This window comes from Portunus trituberculatus, chromosome 38 (genome assembly GCF_017591435.1).
Source record: "Portunus trituberculatus isolate SZX2019 chromosome 38, ASM1759143v1, whole genome shotgun sequence".
Classification (NCBI taxonomy): domain Eukaryota; kingdom Metazoa; phylum Arthropoda; class Malacostraca; order Decapoda; family Portunidae; genus Portunus; species Portunus trituberculatus.
In genome coordinates this window covers 18,690,729-18,709,567 of record NC_059292.1, presented here as the reverse complement: position 1 = coordinate 18,709,567, position 18,839 = coordinate 18,690,729, and the positions used below count along the sequence as shown (strand labels likewise).

Below are 18,839 nucleotides of genomic sequence, written 5' to 3'. Positions count from 1 at the left end.
ATCTAAAGGAGGGTCCAGTTAACGTAAGAGGTGTCTTGACACTCCTCTTTTGAAAGAGTTTAAGTCATAGGCAGGTGGAAATACAGACACAGGTAGAGAGTTCCAGAGTTTACCAGTGTAGGGAATGAAGGAGTGAAGATACTGGTTAACTCTTGCATTAGGAAGATGGACAGAATAGGGATGAGAAGAAGTAGAGAGTCTTGTGCAGCGAGGCCGCAGGAGGGGAAGGCATGCAGTTAGCAAGTTCAGAAGAGCAGACAGCATGAAAACAGCGGTAGAAGACAGATAAAGATGCAACATTGCGGCGGTGACTTAAAGAATCAAGACAGTCAGTTAGAGGAGAAGAGTTGATAAGACGAAAAGCTTTAGATTCCACCTTGTTTAGTAAAGCTGTGTGTGGATCCCCCAGACATGAGAGCCATACTCCATACACGGGCGGATAAGGCCCTTGTACAGAGCAAGCAGCTGGGAGGAGAGAAAAATGGACGAAGACGCCACAGGACACCTAACTTCTTGGAAGCTGATTTAGCAAGAGTAGAGATGTGAAATTTCCAGTTTAGATTTTTAGTGAAGGATAGACCGAGTGTGTTTAATGTAGAGGAGAGGGAAGTTGAGTGTTATTGAAGAAGAGAGGATAGTTGTCTGGAAGGTTATGTCGAGTAGATAGTTGTAGAAATTGAGTTTTGAGGCATTGAACAAAACCAGGTTTTCTCTGCCCCAATCAGAAACAAGTGAAAGATCAGAAGTTAGGCGTCCTATAGCATCTCGCCTTGAGTCATTTAATTGTTGTTGGGTTGGGCGTCTGTTGAACGCTGTTGAATAATGCAAGGTGGTATCATCAGCATAGGAGTGGATAGGGCATTGAGTCAGATTTAGGAGATCATTGATGAATAATAGAAAGAGAGTGGGTGATAGGACAGAACCCTGTGGAACACCACTGTTGATAGTTTTAGGGAAGAACAGTGACCGTCTACTACAGCAGCAATAGAACGATCGGAAAGGAAACTGGAGATGAAGGTACAGAGAGAAGGATAGAATCCGTAGGAGGGTAGTTTAGAAATTAAAGATTTGTGCCAGACTCTATCGAAGGCTTTCGATATGTCAAGGCCGACAGCAAAGGTTTCACCGAAGTCCCTAAAGAGGATGACCAAGATTCAGTTAGGAAAGTAAGAAGATCACCAGTAGATCTGCCTTTACGGAAACCATACTGGCAATCAGAGAGAAGGTTGTGAGCTGATAGATGCCTCATTATCTTCCTATTAAGGATAGACTCAAAGGCTTTAGAAAGGCAGGAAATCAAAGCTATAGGGCGGTAGTTAGAAGGATTGGAGTGGTCACCTTTTTAGGGACAGGTTGAATGTGAGCAAACTTCCAGCAAGAAGGATAAATAGAAGTAGAGACACAGATGAAAGAGTTTGACCAGGCAGTGAGCGAGTTCGGAAGCACAGTTTTGAGAACAACAGGAGGGACTCCATCCGGACCGTAAGCCTTCCGAGAATCAAGGCCAGAGAGGGCCAGGAAAACGTCTTTATAAAGAATTTTAATTTTAGGGATGAAGTAGTCAGAGGGTGGAGGAGTAGGAGGAATATGCCCAGAATCATCCAAAGTTGAGTTGGTAGCAAAGGTTTGAGCGAAGAGTTCAGCTTTAGAAAAGAAGAGACAGCTGTAGAGCCATCTGGATGAAGTAAAGGAGGGAAAGACGAAGAAGTAAAGTTGTTAGAGATATTATTGGCTAGATGCCAGAAATCTCGAGAGGAGTTAGAATTGGAAAGACTTTGACATTTTCTATTGATGAAAGAGTTTTAGTAAGTTGGAGAATAGATTTGGCATGATTACGGGCAGAAATATATAGGGCATGAGTTTCAGCAGTTGGATGGCTACGGAACCGTTTGTGAGCCGCCTCTCTATCATTGACAGCACGAGAACAAGCAGAGTTAAACCAAGGCTTTTTAGCTTTAGGGTTAGAGAAAGTATGAGGAATGTATAGCTCCATGCCAGAGATAATCACCTCTGTTATGCGCTCGGCACAAAGAGAAGGATCTCTGACATGAAAACAATAATCATCCCAAGGAAATCAGAATAGTACTGCCTTAGTTCCTCCCACTTAGCAGAGTTAAAATGCCAGAAGCACCTCCGCTTAGGCGGGTCCTGAGGCTGCACTGGAGTGATAGAACAGGTAACGGAAATTAGATTGTGGTCGGAGGAGCCCAACGGAGAGGAAAGTTTAACAGAGTAAGCAGAAGGGTTGGAGGTTAGGAAAAGATCAAGAATGTTGGGCGTGTCTCCAAGGCGGTCAGGAATACGGGTAGGGAACTGCACTAGCTGCTCTAGGTCATGAAGGATAGCAAAGTTGAAGGTTTGTTCACCAGGTTGGTCAGTGAAAGAAGATGAAAGCCAAAGCTGGTGGTGAACATTGAAATCTAAAATGGAGATCTCAGCAAAGGAAAGTGAGATAAGATGTGCTCCACCTTGGAAGTCAAATAGTCAAAGAATTTTACATAGTCAGAGGAATTAGGTGAGAGGTATACAGCACAGATGAATTTAGTTAGAGAGTGACATTGAAGTCTTAGCCAGATGGTAGAAAATTCTGAAGATTCAAGATTGTGGGCACGAGAGCAAGTGGTGTCGTTACGCACGTATGCGCAACATCCAGCTTTGGATTGAAAATGAGGATAGAGCAAGTAGGAGGGAACAGAAAAGGGCTGCTGTCAGTAGTCACAGACAACTGTGTTTCGGTTAGGAAGAGAAGATGAGGTTTAGTAGAGGAGAGGTGGTGTTCCACAGATTGAAAATTAGAACGAAGGCCACGAATGTTGCAGAAATTGATAGTGAAAGTATTAGATGAAGTGTCAAGACACCCAAGGTCGACAGCAGAGGGCAGTCCGACCTGGGGACATTTATGGTCCCCTCCCCAGAGGGGGACTCCGAGGCAGGGCGTGGTAAAGCCATTATTAAATTTTGATTTGAAGAGAGTGTAAAAGTGTAAGGTGTTGTAGTGTAGTGTAGGAAGTAGTAGAAGTTGTCTTTAGAGGGCAGGCTGCAGCTGCTCAATTGTATAAATGAGACCACAAAGGGAACCGGGAAGAGAGGACACGGGGAATCACTCAGTCTGCAGCACTGCCTACATCCCCGTAAGTACCTCTCCTGGAGTATTCCACCGCCACCACTAACAATACCGGGAGAAAGGAGCAAGATGGGGAAATTTTAAAAATGGCAATTTTTGGTCCTTGGTCGCAAAATTGGCGTATCGCAAAATTTGAACTCGCAAAATTGGAGTAAGCACTGTACTTATCAATTTCTTCATCATTTCTTTGTCCATGTAGTGAAATGTTACTCCAATATTCCTTAGCAAATTATATGTCTCTAAAAATTCTATCAATATGGCTTACCGGTTGATTGTTTTCTTCCATCGTCACTCCTAAGTCCTTTTCCTTTTTTACTTTCTCCAGTTCTACTCCATCTCCCATCTTATAGATTCCCACGGGTCGTCTTTCACTCTTTCCTATTTCCATGTGTTTCTTTTTATGAGGGGTCCACACTACTACTGCATATTCCAATCTGGGTCTTATTATAGTACTTATCAATTTCTTCATAATTTCTTTGTCCATGTAGTGAAATGCTACTCCAATATTCCTTAGCAAATTATATGTCTCTCTAAAAATTTTTATCAATATGGCTTATTGGTTGATGGTTTTCTTCCATCATCACTCCTAAGTCCTTTTCCTTTTTTACTTTCTCCAGTTCTACTCCATCTCCCATCTTATAGATTCCCATGGGTCGTCTTTCACTCTTTCCCATTTCCATGACATGGCTTTTGTCCACATTGAATTCCATTTCCCACTTTTTACTCCATTACCAGATCTTATTTAGGTCTTCTTGCAGTATTTCACAATCCTCTTTTTGCTTTATAACTCTGCACAGTTTTGTATCATCTGCAAACAGATTTATGTAGCTGTTCACTCCTTTTGGCATGTCATTAATATAAATGAGGAAAAGTATTGCTGCCAATACTGACCCAGTGGCACTCCGCTTTCTACTGCTCTCCACTTGGACTTCATATTTTTAACTACCGTCCTTATTTCTCTCCCCCTCAAATAATTTTCTATCTATCTCAATGTGCTTCCTTTTAAGCAACCCTTCTCCTCTAACTTCCATAGTAATCTTGCATGTGGCACTTTGTCAAACGCCTTTTTTAAATCCAAATAAATACAGTCAACCCATCCCTCTCTCTCTCTCTCTCGTACTCTTATCAACTATTCTAGAATAGAAACTCAATAAATTAGTTACACATGACCATCTTTTTTTATAAACCAAATTGGCTATTTGATGATAATTTGTTGTCTTCAAGGAACTCGATCCATTGTTTCTTTATTATTCTTTCACACATCTTGCATATTCCACTAGTTAGTGATACCGGTCTGTAATTTAAAGGTTTTTTCTTCCTTCCGCTCTTGTATATGGGAACCACCTCAGCTCTTTTCCATTCTACTGGTACTGTTCCATTTTCTGTTGAGCATTTTATGATGATGTATATAGGACTTGCTAGTTTTTCCCTACATTCTTTCAGTATTCTGCCTGAGACTTCATCCGGTCCCATTGCCTTCTCTTCATCCAGTTCCTTCATTAACTCTTTTATTTCAAGCTTGGTTACTTTAATCGCTTTCATATAGACTGTCTCTCTATTACCCTGTGGCCTTTCAAATTTGGATTCCTTAGTAAAGACCTGGAATTTATCATTTAATAGTTCTGCCATACTTTATGGGTCTTCCACTATCCCGTTCTCTTCTTTTAACCTTTCTATTGTTTCTTTTTGCCTAATTTTTCCATTTATGAATCTGTAGAACAATATTGGTTGCTTCTTACATTTTTCAACAATGTCCTTTTCAAAGTTCTTTTCCTCTTCCTTCTTCACCTTAACATATTCATTTCTCACTGCCTTGAAGTTTTCCTTATTTACAGGCAATTCTTGTTCGTTCCTAAAAGAACACTTCGTTAAGCGAAATTTCGTTAAGCGAACCGATTATAACAAGTTTAACCCCTGACTTGAACTTCCACTGAGAGTAAGCAAAGCGAGAGTGCATCATAGTATGGTGAAAGGTTTAATGAAAGTAAAAATTATGAAGTTTAACATTTAGGCAGTTAAATTTAATTTAAGTCATTATAATGTACACTAATGTATGTATGTACGTAGCTTTATAATGTTGATGATCTTAAATTTATGAAGGGAAGGAGAGTGAAACGGGAAAGACACTAACCGGCAACCTGTGGAATGTAAACAAAGGGCGCATCATTTTACTGCATACAAAACTTATGTACCACATTTCCACAAGGCTTTTCATTTTATCCATTGTAGAGTCACGAGTTCAGGTGGTTCTTTTAGCTTGCAAGGAAGATACAGTCTCACCAGCCTTCTTAATAGTCTGCTGACTTGAAAATAGTAGAGACAGTAGATGGAGTCAAGATGGTGGCCAGCAATGTTATAGTTTTTTCGCCTCTCGTGTCTGTGAATAATATCCAGCTTCACTTTGAGAGTAAGAGACTTCCTGGTCTTAGGAATGCTAGGCCACATTGCAAGGAGTTGTGGTGGGAAGTTGAGCGAGTGAAGACGAGCTGCTGCTGACGCTGTTATGAGAGTGAGTGGTGCGTGTTGTCCACGAGAGGCTTGATCTTGATCTTGATCTTGATTCTACAGTTGTCCCAGGATTTCTCCTGAGGCAGGCCTTAGTATTTGCGGCTGCTAGTGTATTCAAAAGCTTGTCGGCTTGCATGATATGGTGGGGCTTTCAAACTTGGAAAAAATTACCTGGATAAAACTTCGTTAAAGCGAGTTTGGTATTCGTTAAATGAGCAGATGGTAGTAAAATGAAACCGTTGTAGCGAAATTTCGTTGTGTGAACCTTCGTTAAACTGGGGTTGCCTGTACTGGATTTCTATTTCTCCTCCACCTTTTCCATGCTCCATCTCTTTTCTCCTTTGCCCTAACACATCTTGCATTAAACCAATCTTTCTTTCCTTCTTCTTTAGGTCTATATTTCGGGACATATTCCCTGACTCCTGTTTTGTATATTTCCAAAAATAAGCTATGCTTCTCTTGCATCATCTCTGAGTTTTCCATCTCCTCCCAGTTTATGTTTTTAAAATAGTTCTTGAGATTCTCAATATCAGCCTTTCTGTAATTTAGTTGGTCTCCTTTGTATGAATCGTCTCCATCTTCCTTGTGTGTGTGTGTGTGTGTGTGTGTGTGTGTGTGTGTGTGTATATACCTAGTTGTATTTATCTAGTTATATTGTACAGGGTTTGAGTGGGGCTCATAGTGTCCTTTCTAATTATCTAATTTTTCCTGATAGTTATGCACATTATGTGCTGTAACAACTTCATTATGCAATGCATTCCATTTTTCCACCGTTCTGTGTGGAAAACCATATTTTCCAATATCCTTCACACACTGCCTCATCCTGATCTTCTTTTCACATCCTCTTGTCCTTCCATCTTCTCCAGTCAACAGCACCAGGTCTTCTTTGTCTATCTTTTCAATATCATTTACTATCTTATATAGGGGATTCTCGCAATTTGACGGGGTTAGAGTGGTTTTTCATTGGTTGAATCAGTGTTTATTCAAATCGTGAAGCAATTTTTCCCATAGGATACTTAAGAATTAGGCAGGTAGGGACCAACCTCCAGCCTAGACCCCCTCCAAAACATCACTATAACCTCTAAAAAACACTAAAATAGACTAAATCAGAACTATTAAAGGCTTAATTTATATCTAACTTTTTTCATTAGAGTGCTGTACAGTATATTTTTGGAAATAAAAACACTTGCATGATGCAGTGGTCTCGCGATATTTGAGGTGGCTTTGCACGGCATGGTTGAAGTGGCGTGGAGGCAGGAGGTGGAACGGTGGAGCATGGCCTGCCTGGATGATGGCTGGGGCGAGAGTGAGGCAGAGGAAGTGACGCACAGGGTCAGGGTAGCGTTGGTTTACACTTCCTCTTTAGTCTTCATTATTTGTTCCTCTTCTCTTACTCTTTCCTAGTTCCATAATGTGACATTTCTTGGTGTTAAATTCCAGTTTCCACTTCCTGCTCCACTCATAGATCTTGTTAATATCTTCCTGCAACAGCAGACAGTCCTCTCTGGTTTTGATCACTCTTAGCAGCTTTGCATCATCAGCAAATAAGTTTATATAACTGTTCATCCCAATGTGAATGTCGTTTACTTAAATCTGAAACATAATGTGGGCTAATACTGACCCTTGTGGCATTCCGCTAGTTACTTTAACCCCAAGATGAGCTTGTATCATTGATCACAGTTCTCATTTCCCTATCCTTCAAAAAATCTCTTGTCCATTTGAGCAAAGTTCCTCGCAATCCTGCTATGTTCTCTTGTTTCCAAAGTAGTCTTCCATGAGGGACTTTATCAAAATCCCTTTTAATATCCAGGTATACTGTGTCTACCCATCCATCTCTGTTTTCAAGTCCAGCAATTACTCTCAAGTAGAATCTTAATAAGTTTGATACACATGACTGCCCTGTCCTGAACCAATAAGTTTGATACACATGACTGCCCTGTCTTGAATCCAAATCGTCTGTTTGATATGACTTGCTCCTCTTCTAGAAATTTAACCCATTTTTCTTTGGTATTTATTTTACATAGCTTCCCTATGACACTTGTAAGTGACACAGGTCTGTAGTTTAGTGGTTTAGTTGCCTTTCCTCCTTTAAATATTGGTATTACGTTGGCTCTCTTCCATTCTAGTGGAACTTTCCCTTCATTTATTGAACTTTTAATTATTTCCCAAATTGGATCCAGTAGTTGCTCTTTACATTCTTTTAACACCCAGCCTGATACACCTGGCCCCATTGCTTTTCTGATTTCCAACTTATCCAGTAATCTTCCAATATCCTTTTTGTGCACTGCAATTTCCTGTAATCCTTGGCAATCCAATGTCCTATCAGGTTCTGTGAAATCATCATCTGCAGTGAATACCGTTTTGAAGCTCTCATTCATTATTTCATGCATTTCCTTTTCTGTTTGGTATGTCTTCCTTTCTTTAATTATTTTTTCAATTGTTTCCGTATTCTTTGTTTTGTCGTTTATAAACTTGTAGAAAAGTTTGGGGTTCATCTTTGCTTTTATCCACTACATCTTTCTCAAAATTTCTTTCTTCTCCCCTTGCTCAAATATATTAATTTCTAGCATCTTTGTACTGCTGTCTGTTATAGTCATTTCCCTGCTTTAAGAGTTTTTTCCATGCTTTATCTTTTGCCTTTTTTGCTTGTATGCATCTAGCATTGTACCAAGCATGTATTTTTTTTCTGAACTCTATAAACAGGAACAAACTTTTTTACTCCTTTATTGTATTTCTGTAAGAATATATCATATTTCTCTTTTACAGTATTTTTGTACATGATATTACTCCACTCAATATCAGCAAAATAAATCCTTAATTTTTCAAATTCCGCTTTTGTATAGTTTAACCTTTCTCCTTTATAATCCTCTCTGTAACTTATTTCATCTTCCTCCTGCATTTGCATCTCTAATGTCGCATGATCACTTTTCCCCATTGGACTAAGGTATTATATGATTGGAGGGGATTCTGGTTTCTTTGTGAAAACTAGGTCAAGCAACGATGGCTCTTCTTCCCCCCTGTACCTTGTTGACTCCTCCACCCACTGGTCCATTGTATTAACCATAGTCAACTGTAACACTTTCCCGCTCCACTCTCCCTCCCTTCATAAATTTAAGATCATCAACATTATAAAGTTACTTACATACATACATTAGTGTACACTATAATGACTTAGTCTTAAATGAAACTGCTTAAATGTTTAACTTCATAATTTTTACTTTCATTAAACCTTTTACTGTACTATGATGCACTCTCGCTTTGTTTATTCTCAATGGAAGTTCAAGTTAGGGGTCAAACTTATTTTAATTGGCTCGCTTAATGAAAATTCATACAACAAAAGTTTTTTTAGGAACGTAACCTGTTCGTTAAGCGGGGGTTGCCTGTATTTTTAACTCGGGTAAGGAAACACTGTGGCGTTGGTAAGACCAAACACCAACATTGTTCTTTGCACAGGTTGGCAGCTCTGTAGATGCACTTTTTGCCTCAACTGATTAGCTGATTCATGTTTATGTCCTTTCTGACTCCGCAAATACAATTGTTGATCTGGCCAGTGCTCACCATTTAAGCATCATCATGGCAATAATGAAAGAAGCTCCAGTAACCGAAACTCAAAAGATTTAACTGCATGAGCTGGTGTCAGAAAAGCCAGTCCTGCAAGATAAATCCCAAGGTATGGCAATCACCCTATGGAGAAGGGGAAAGAAGGCATTGAAATTGCTGCAGGGGTGGGTGGTCTGCTGCAGCACAAAGTATTAAAGAAGCTGCAGACACCATCAAGTATGTAGCAGACTCTTGGGAAAAAGTTCTAGTCTCTTTGTAAGGAAATAAATATGGATCAAAGACTTTATGCAAGATGATTGGAAAGATGTAATAGACTTTATTTTTGTTTAAAAAAAGAGAAACATGCACAAAAAATAGCATTTGTTTCCCAAATATATCTAGAAGATAACTGTTTACACTTAATAACAGGGGTGAATCCAGGATTTTTTTGTTAGGGGGCCATCTAACCTAGGTTAGGGTAGGTTGGTTTGATTAGGTGCATTAACTTCCAAAACAATGGCCAGTTGTAGCTGGATCTACACATTGAACATATATTTTCCAAAATAAAATGTTGGTAATAAGGGTCTGCCACAACAGTATTCTTTTATATTACCCAATTACAGCCTATAGCAAAGCTACACTGCATGGAAACTTTCAGCAAATAAAAACTGAATGTAGCCAAAGAGCAGAGATTAAAATAATTGAGGTAGCACTAACTTATTCGTCAGACCAAGGATATGTTATACACTTTGAAAATAATAACACACACCTTAGTGCTGGGGTGAGCAAACTTTTTGTTACTAGGGTTACATTAAAGAAAAAAATAATAATAATCACTATATTATAATATATTAACCCAAAATTATTAATGTTTAAAATATAAAATAAAAGGCTTTTAAAGAATAAGCCACTCTCCCAGACATGCACACCTGGCGGAAGAAAATGAAATGCTCACAATATTATTTGTCGTTGTTTCTTAACTTTCTCTTTCATATTTACTAACATTTGTTGAGTCACATGAAGTCATTTGGTGGGCTGTAGTTTGCCAACACCTGCCTTAGTACAATAGACATACAAGTTAAAACCACTGCTCTATAATCCTCCCATGCAGTGCCTTCCCTTTTGCTTCTTCCAGAAGAACATACTCTTGTACTTCTACAGATTCTGACACAGATTCTGGAGCAGTCAGCTTGCTGTTCACAACAGTTTCATGTAGTACTACTGTAACAATAATTATCTTGTTTGTCTCTATTTTTTGTATAAAGTGCCTCAATACTGCAAACCGCTGTTTCCACACCCCATCTCATCTGAGTTGCATGTGCCTATATGTGAAGTGGTAAGTCTAATTTCTTGTTCAGTTTGGGGATCCAGTGTTGGTGTCAATTAGTAAATTTTAGATTTATATCTTGAATCTCCCAATAAGTATCCTGCATAACCTTTATTTCAATGTCAGCAATTCCTCTGCAACCTGATGTGTGTTGGCTGGTTCAGGAAACTTTATATAATTTGGTGACATTTTTTGTTTTGTTTTATGCAAGAGGGGAGACTGGCCAAGGGCAAAAAAAAAAAAAAAAATGGAAAAAAAAAGGTTCACTGGATTGCTAGTTCCCTTAAAGTTATTATGAGTTATCCAAAAGACAAGGACAAATGTCTTGAAATCTCCCTTATGTGTCAATATAACTTCTTTGCAGTAAAAAAAATTGCAGACGTTCCCAAACCATCTGCCATTGTCAGCTAATTATTCACATATTTAGTACTTCATTTTGGGAGCTATTTACCATGTGGTGACTTTATCTGAGTTCCTGTCTTTGGTTCTTCGTGTCTTTGCTGGTGGATTTACTTCACTGGTAGGTGTCCGAAGAATGGTATGTCAGAATTGTGGTTTATTTTAACCGTCAGTAAGCGCCTTCCCTCTTCTTCATGAAACAATCTTCTGCAACTAGATTTTTACTGTCAACATACCTTTCTCCAGATTTTTCCTCCATTTCTTCTTTATGATCCTTTCACATAGTTTTGCTGTTACACTGGTCAATGACACTGGTCTATAGTTTAATGTATCCTCCTTATTTCCTCCTTTGAATATGGGCACAATATCTGCTCTTTTCCAATCTGTTGGTACTTTACCATCTGTTAAGTAACTCATAATGATGTTGTGGATTTTGTCTGCTAATTAGTGACTGCATTTCTTTACAATCCAGTTTGACACTCCATTGGGACCTGAGGCTTTCCTCACATCTAGTTCTTCCATTATTTTCCTTGCTTCTTCTACTGACACCCTTATTTCACGAACACCATCAGTTAGTTCCACTGGGGTTTGACATTGGAAGTCGCTTTTTCTGGTGAAGACTGACTGGAAGCAGTTGTTCATCACTCCCGCCATATCTTCTGGGTCTTCATACATTTCATTATTGTACAGGGTGGGGCAAATCAAATGCCCGAGTTTTGATAGGCTATTTGGAAAAGTAAAACAATACTTACAGAATTATTTGTTGTTTTATTTGAATCAGTATACAATGCCATTTGTGTGATCACTTTTTGAAGATGGCATCAGGAAGATGGTGGCCATCTGTAACAATGCACTGTTGAAGGCGATGTCTGAAGTTTTCCCTTGAGATATCCCCACAGGAAAAAGTCGCAAATGCTCAAATCAGGTGAGCGTGGGGGCCTCTCGACATCACCCCTCCAAGAGACAAGGCGTGCCGGGAACATGTCGCAATTTGACCATTGCAAGTTGAGCAGTTAAGTGAGGAAACAAATCTGGGAGACATCTGGTTCCAACAAGATGGAGCAACAGCCCACACTGCTCAAGTTGCAATGGTCAAATTGCGACAGATGTTCCCGGCACGCCTCGTCTCTCGGAGGGGTGATGTCGAGTGGCCCCCATGTTCACCTGATTTGAGCATTTGCGACTTTTTCCTGTGGGGATATCTCAAGGAGAAAGTGTTCAGAAGTCAGCCACACAATTTGAAAGAATTGAAGATGCGAATTCGGGAGGAAATCGCTGCAATACCCCTTGAGATGTGCCGAAGAGCAGCTGAAAACTTCAGACATCGCCTTCAACAGTACATCGCTACAGATGGCCACCATCTTCCTGATGCCATCTTCAAAAAGTGATCACACAAACGGCATTGTATACTGATTCGAATAAAACAACAAATAATTCTATAAGTATTGTTTTACTATTCCAAATAGCCTATCAAAACTCGGGCATTTGATTTGCCCCACACTGTATTTTAGTTTGCTTATTTCTACTTTGTTTTTCAGCTTGCTGTTTACATATCTGTAAAACAATTGGCTGGTCCTTACATTTGTCCACTATATCCTTCTCATAGTTTTTCTGTTCCATTCTCTAAATCTTGACATACTCGTTTCTTTTTTGGGCATAGTGTAACCAATGATATCGTCTTCTGTTTCTTCCCCATCTGTTCCAGGTTTTTTTCTCTTTCATTCCTTGCTAACTCACACCTTCTGTTAAACCACTCCTTGTGTCTAGGATTGTCTACTTTCTTGATTGTCAAGTGTTTCATTTTCCCTTCATTATACTTCTCCATTAAAATATTCCACTTGTCTTCAGTTTTCTCTGATATATAAAATTCAGTCCAGTCTTCTTGTTCAAAGTATTTCCTTAATTCTGCAAAGTTAGTTTTACTGTAATTGTGCCTTCTATTTTTATAGTCTTTGTTCCTAATTTCTTCCAGTCCGTCTTTCAGCCTGAATTCAAGTAATAAATAGTCACTTTTACCAAGTAGACTCTTATGTTTTAAGTTATCAGGTATCTCTGGTTCTTTAGTAAATACTAAATCCAATTTTGATGTTTCTTCCTTGTGCTGTCCTTCACATGTTGAGTTAGGATATTGTCTGCTGCTAGATTCAATAGTATATGTCCTCAAGATGTTTCTTCTCCCTCAGTTGTCAGGTCTTCCCAAACTATTTCCTTGTAATTAAAGTCACCCATCACTGTTAAGTTTTTATTCTTTTCAATTAGTCTCTGTAAACATTTTCTGGTATCATTAAGCATGTTCCTGTATTCTTCATTTCTCCATGAGTTTGTTTTGGGTGGGACATAAACAACGGCAAAGTTCCGTTTTCCTTCTTGATATCTTATTCGTGTTTTCAGCTCTTCAGCACTCCCTTCTCCATAAGTTATTTCATCCACCTACAGCTCTTTCTTTACAAGTAACATCACTCCTCCTTTTTTTTGTTTCTCTATTATTCTTCTTTATATCGTATCTATTTTCCCCAATACCCAATTCTTCAAGTCCTCCATACAATTTTGTCTCAGTTAATCCCTCAATGTCAGGGTTCTTTTCTCTTAAATAATAATTCAATGCTATTTTAGAAATTAAAATACCATTTACATTTTTGTATACATTTTTTAATACTCTTCCTCTTCTACATTGTTACTTATTTCCCTTTTGTTCTCCCTCCTTGTGTACCACTTCCTCAGTCTCATATCTTTGACCTTCCAGTAATAGCTCATCCTCTCCTCTGTTGTTTTGTTTAAGTTATTTTCTTTGGCTATTTTCCGTAGCTGCCTGAGTTTATCTCTTTCCTCTTCATGTAGATAGCGTTTTAACCAGACGTTTTTGTACGCCTCTTTCCTTCCCAGCCTCTATGAGCCTGCTAGGATTTCCTCAGCTCCTGTTTGTGATCTTATTCTAATCTTTAACAAATATGTTTTTCCCTCCTTGTATTTCCCCGGTCTATAAAGTTCTTTAATTTCTTCACTCAATCTCTTGCCTTCCTCTTCGTCATCCTTCACCTCCATCACTACTTTTTCAGCCTGCTTTTTCTCATATTCTTCTTTTTCATGTCTAATTGGCATAACTCTTTTTTTATCCCAAAATAACAACACACTTTTTCTTTTCTACAGTGTCCCCAATGAAATTTTTCTTTTCCTTAATTACCTTTATTAATGTTTTTTCAACTTTTCATTTCCTTCCCCTCGCTGATTCTTCTATAATCTTTTTAAGACTAACTTTTTGCTGATCCTGGTCCATCTTCTAATGATTTTGCTTTTCACTGATCCTGGTCCATCTTCTAATTTTGCTCTTCACTTATTTTCCTCACTTGATCTTCATTTTCTTTTCACTAACACAAACTTTGTTCTTCAGGTCATCATAGTTTATCTTCAACACTTAAGTGTTTGCTTTCATGATCTCCTTTTCCAAAGTTTTTAGCCTGGCCATCAAGTCTTTCTCTAGGTCTTCTAGGTGTATGACCCTTCTCCTCAATAAAATCTCTGGTGTTGCTGTCATCATGCCTGTCCTCTAGTCTGAAGCCTGAGAAATAATTTCTAGCAAGTTCCACTCTATTGCTTGGGGTAAACAAACACTCCTTGCCCTTGTCCATTCTGGTTCTCACTTTGTTCCTTGCTCCTTTTTCCATCTTGTTGACATTTTAACTCTATCACCTAGATGAGACAGCACTAAACATAGCTCTCACCTTTAGTTTACACTCTAGGTAAATGATATTCGTGATGGCTTGAAGTAATATTGAAGGGGACTGAGGTGTCTCTTATGATCTGGTTTTGTGTGTGTGTGTGTGTGTTATGCTGAATTTGATCCTTGCGTCAATACAGCAATGAATGTGTTACAGAAAACATGATGATTTTTTTTTTCTTTTTTTTGTGCGAGAAGGGAGACTGACCAAGGCAACAAAAAATAGATTGTCAGTTCCTTTAGAGTTATTAAGAGTTATCCAGAAGTAAGAGACAAATGTCTTGATACATCCCTCTTAGGAGAAGTCAAGTCGTAGGAAGATAGAAATACAGAAGCAGGCAGGGAGTTCAAGTTTACCAGAGGAAGGTATGAATGATTGAGAATACTGGTTAACTCTTTTATTAGAGAGTTGGACAGAATTGGAGTGAGAGGAAGAAGAAAGCCTTGTACAGTGAAGCTGCAGGAGGAGGGAAGGCATGCAGTTAGAAAGGTCAGTAGAGCAGTTAGCATGAAAATAGGAATAGAAGATAGAAAGAGATGCAACATTTTAGCTGTGAGAGAGAGAAGCTAAAGACAGTTGGTCAGAGGAGGGGAGCTGATGAGACGAAAAGCTTTTGATTCCACCCTATCATACAAAACTGTGTGAATAGATCCCCCCTCCAAACATGCAAAGAGTACTCCATGCAAGGATGGATAAGGCCCTTGTACAGAGTTAGCAGCTGAAGGAGTAAGAAAAACTGGCAGAGAACAGAGAAACTGTTAATATATTTAGGAGAACAGTGGATGTCTACTATGGCAGCAATAGAACAGTCGGAAAGGAAACAGAGATAAAGTTGCTGAGTGAAGGATAGAAACCGTAGGAAGGCAGTTTGGAAATCAAAGCTTTATGCCAGACTCTATCAAAAGTTTTTGATATGTCTAACGCAACAGCAAAAATTTCACCGAAATCTCTAAAAGAGGATGACCAAGACTCAGTAACGAAAGCCAGAAGACCACCAGTAGAGGGGCCCTGACAGAAGCCATGCTGGTGATCAGAGAGAAGTTTTTGAAGTGGCAGATGTTTGAGAATCTTCCTGTTGAGGATAGATTAAAAAACTTTAGACAAGCAAGAAATTAAAGCTTTAGGGTGATAGTTTGAGGAATTAGAATGGTCTCTCTTCTTAGGAAGAGGCTGGATGCAGGCAAACTTCCAGCATGAAGGAAAGGTAGAAGTCGATAGACAGTTGAAAGAGTTTGGCCAGGCAAAATGCAAGCACGGAAGCACAGTTTTTGAAATCATCAGGAGGGACCCCATCAGCTCCATAAGCCTTCTGAGGATTCAGGCCTGCGAGGGCATGGAAAACATCATTATGAAGAACTTTTATTGTAGCCATGAAATAGTCAGAGGGTGGAGGAGAGGGAGGGACAAGTCCAGAATCATCCAAGGTGGAGTTGTTTGCAAAGGTTTGAGAGAAGAGTTCAGCTTTAGAGACAGATGTGATGGCAGTTGTGCCATCAGGATGAAGTAAAGGAGGGAAAGATGAACAAGTAAAGTTATTGGAGATGTTTTTGGCCAGATGTCAGAAGTCTTGAGGGGAGTTTGAGTTTGAGAGATTTTGACATTTTCTATTTATGAAGGAGTGTTTGGCAAGTTGAAGAACTGACTTAGCATGATTTGAGGCAGAAATATAAAGTGCATGAGATTCAGGTGATGGAAGGTTTAAGTACCCTTTGTGGGCAACCTCTCTATCATGTATAGCACAAAAACGGGCTGTGTTAAACCAAGGTTGAGAAGGTTTAGGTTGAGAAAAAGAGTGGGGAATGTACGCCTCAATGCCAGACACTATCATGTCTGTTATGCATTCAGCACACAGAGATGGGTCTCTGATACAGAAACAGTACGTAATTGTTCCAGGGAAAATCAACATAATTCCTCCTCAGGTCCCCCAAACTGGCAGAGGCAAAATGCCAGAGGCACCTCTGCTTAGGGGGATTCTGAGGAGGGATTTGAGAAATAAGACAAGATACAGATATGAGATTGTGGTCGGAGGAGCACAATGGATTAGATAGGGTAACAGCATAAGGAGAAGGATTAGAGGTAAGGAAAATGTAAAAAATGTTGGGCGTATCTCCAAGATGGTCAGGAACATGAGTAGGGTGTTATACCAGTTGCTCTAGGTCATGGAGGATAGCAAAGTTGAAGGCTAGTTTACCAGGATGGTCAGTGAAGGAAAGGAAAACCAAAGTTGGTGGTAAACATTAAAGTCTCCAAGGATGGAGATCTCTGCAAAGGATAGAGGGATAGAATGTGCTCCACTTTGGAAGTTAAATAATCAAAGAATTCTCTATAGTCAGAAGAGTTAGGGGAGAGATAGAAAGCACAAATAAATTTAGTTAGAGATTGACTATTGAATCGAAGCCAGATGGTGGAAAATTCAGAAGATTCAAGAGTGTTGGCACGAGAGCAAGTCAAGTCGTTGCACACATAGAGGTAACATACAGCTTTGGAACAAAAATGAGGATAGAGAAGATAGGAGAGAACAGAAAAGGGGCTTCTGTCATTTGCCTCAGACAGCTTTGGTTCACTGAGGAAAAGAAGATAAGGTCTTCTACAGATTGAAAATTAGATATAAGACCATGAATGTTGCAGAAGTTAATGAAGAAAAAGTTGAGGGAGGTGTCAAGACATTTTGGGTTGCTACATGAAGAGCGGTCCGACCTTAAGACATTTCTGGTCCTCTTCACAGAAGGGTACTCTAAGGCTGTGTTAGGAGTTGCCATTTTTTTTTTTTTTTTTTTGAGTGAAGGAAGTTTTTGTAGTAAGTCCATGTAGCTTTGTGAGAAGCAGGAGAGTTGTCTTTAGAGGACAGGCTGTGACTGCCCCCTTGAGTTGTGAGACACAAAGGGAAACATTCAATGAGATCACAACTAGCATACTCTTTTTCTTTTTCTTTTTTTTTATAGCTCACTGTTTAGTGTTTTGTGAATGCTTATTGCATCATTGAGAAGCTTTAATAGTTAGCCCCATTTTAACAATGTCTTTTTGTAAGGCTTGGAGCTCTTTTTGTTGTCTTTTTTCATTGTTATGAAGTAATGTGATTTATATGAAACTGAAGATGAGCTCTTTGCTTTTTTCATTTTTATGAAATATTGATATGATTCATATGAAAATGAAAATAGATATTTTTTAGGAAGATGTCCAGTACAATACTCTCATATATACAACTTAAAGTTTAAGTACACTATGTTTTACACAGTATTGACAACAACAATTAAAGTGATGTAGTTTTGTATTGCAGGACTCATGACAGCATGGCAAGCAGATGGATGCCACTGATACAAAGTGTGTTGCATTGGTGGCTGTGGCTGTGTACTGGTGGTGTTCATAGTGCCAGACAGGGCAAGGAGCCCATTGCTAATGTATTGGACAACTGCAGAAATCTAGTGCAATAGTCAATAGAATTCATATATTCATATTGAGTTACTTGTGGTGCTATGACATGTATTCTCCTCTTTCTTTTTAAATTCTTCAACAAAGCTTTAAAAGCCACACATTTATTTGGAATGTTTATATCTGTGCTATATGTAATGTAAGCAAGGTAATAGAGACTTGGTATTATATGTCCCTACTAAGATAACTTAATATTAGAATACTGGAGTGAAGGAAACCTAAAGTGCTGCAGTGACAGAAGGCAACTGTGAAACTGAAGAAGTACATCAACAGAAAAAAAAGAAAAAAAGAAAGAAAAGAAATAGCATGAAAATAAGAGTAAGAGTGTCTGTTTCCATCCCCAAAATACAAGCTCAGAGGAGTAAGCTGAGCTGCATTAATACACACCCCAAATTGTGAATTTTGAATTTGAGCAAGTGTTAAAGTGTACTGAACAAGGGCTAAGATGAGTGAAGCAGAGGAAGAGAGGAAGGAGGTGTTGCTACCCTTTCCAGAGGTTTACATCAAGGAAGAGGTGAAGGTGGGTAGCACTAAGTGGAGGATCATAATGCATACATCAGTGTTTATTAGTTTCAAGTTCTCATAATTGATTAGATGTTAAGTATTTCTGAAATTCTTAGATTCACTTTAAGTATTGACTAAGTATTGTTTGGATGATGGGTCACTCTTCTATGTATAAATGTGTAAAATGTTCTTTTAATGAATATTGTCTCGTTCCAAATTTGTCATTTTTCTCCTCCATTCATATTAATGGAGTTTTTTAGTACACACAAATTATTTCAGCATTGTTTGATTA

General features: G+C 38.9%; 1 protein-coding gene across 5 annotated transcripts in view; it reads left to right on the top strand.

Moving 5' to 3' along the window:
• LOC123514579 (zinc finger protein 280D-like) overlaps positions 1–18,359 on the top strand; it is an 88,538-nt gene extending 70,179 nt beyond the window's left edge. For 3 of the 5 annotated variants that reach the window (XM_045272539.1, XM_045272541.1, XM_045272540.1), the window contains 2 exons: positions 10,438–10,508; positions 17,892–18,359. In XM_045272539.1, the coding sequence (XP_045128474.1) occupies positions 10,438–10,508; positions 17,892–18,045 (225 nt within the window). In that variant the 3' untranslated portion in view covers positions 18,046–18,359. Of the gene's footprint in view, positions 1–10,437; positions 10,509–17,878 lie in introns of all 5 variants that reach the window. The other 2 variants (XM_045272543.1, XM_045272542.1) reach the window with 2 other exon arrangements.
• The last annotated feature ends 480 nt before the right edge of the window (positions 18,360–18,839 follow it).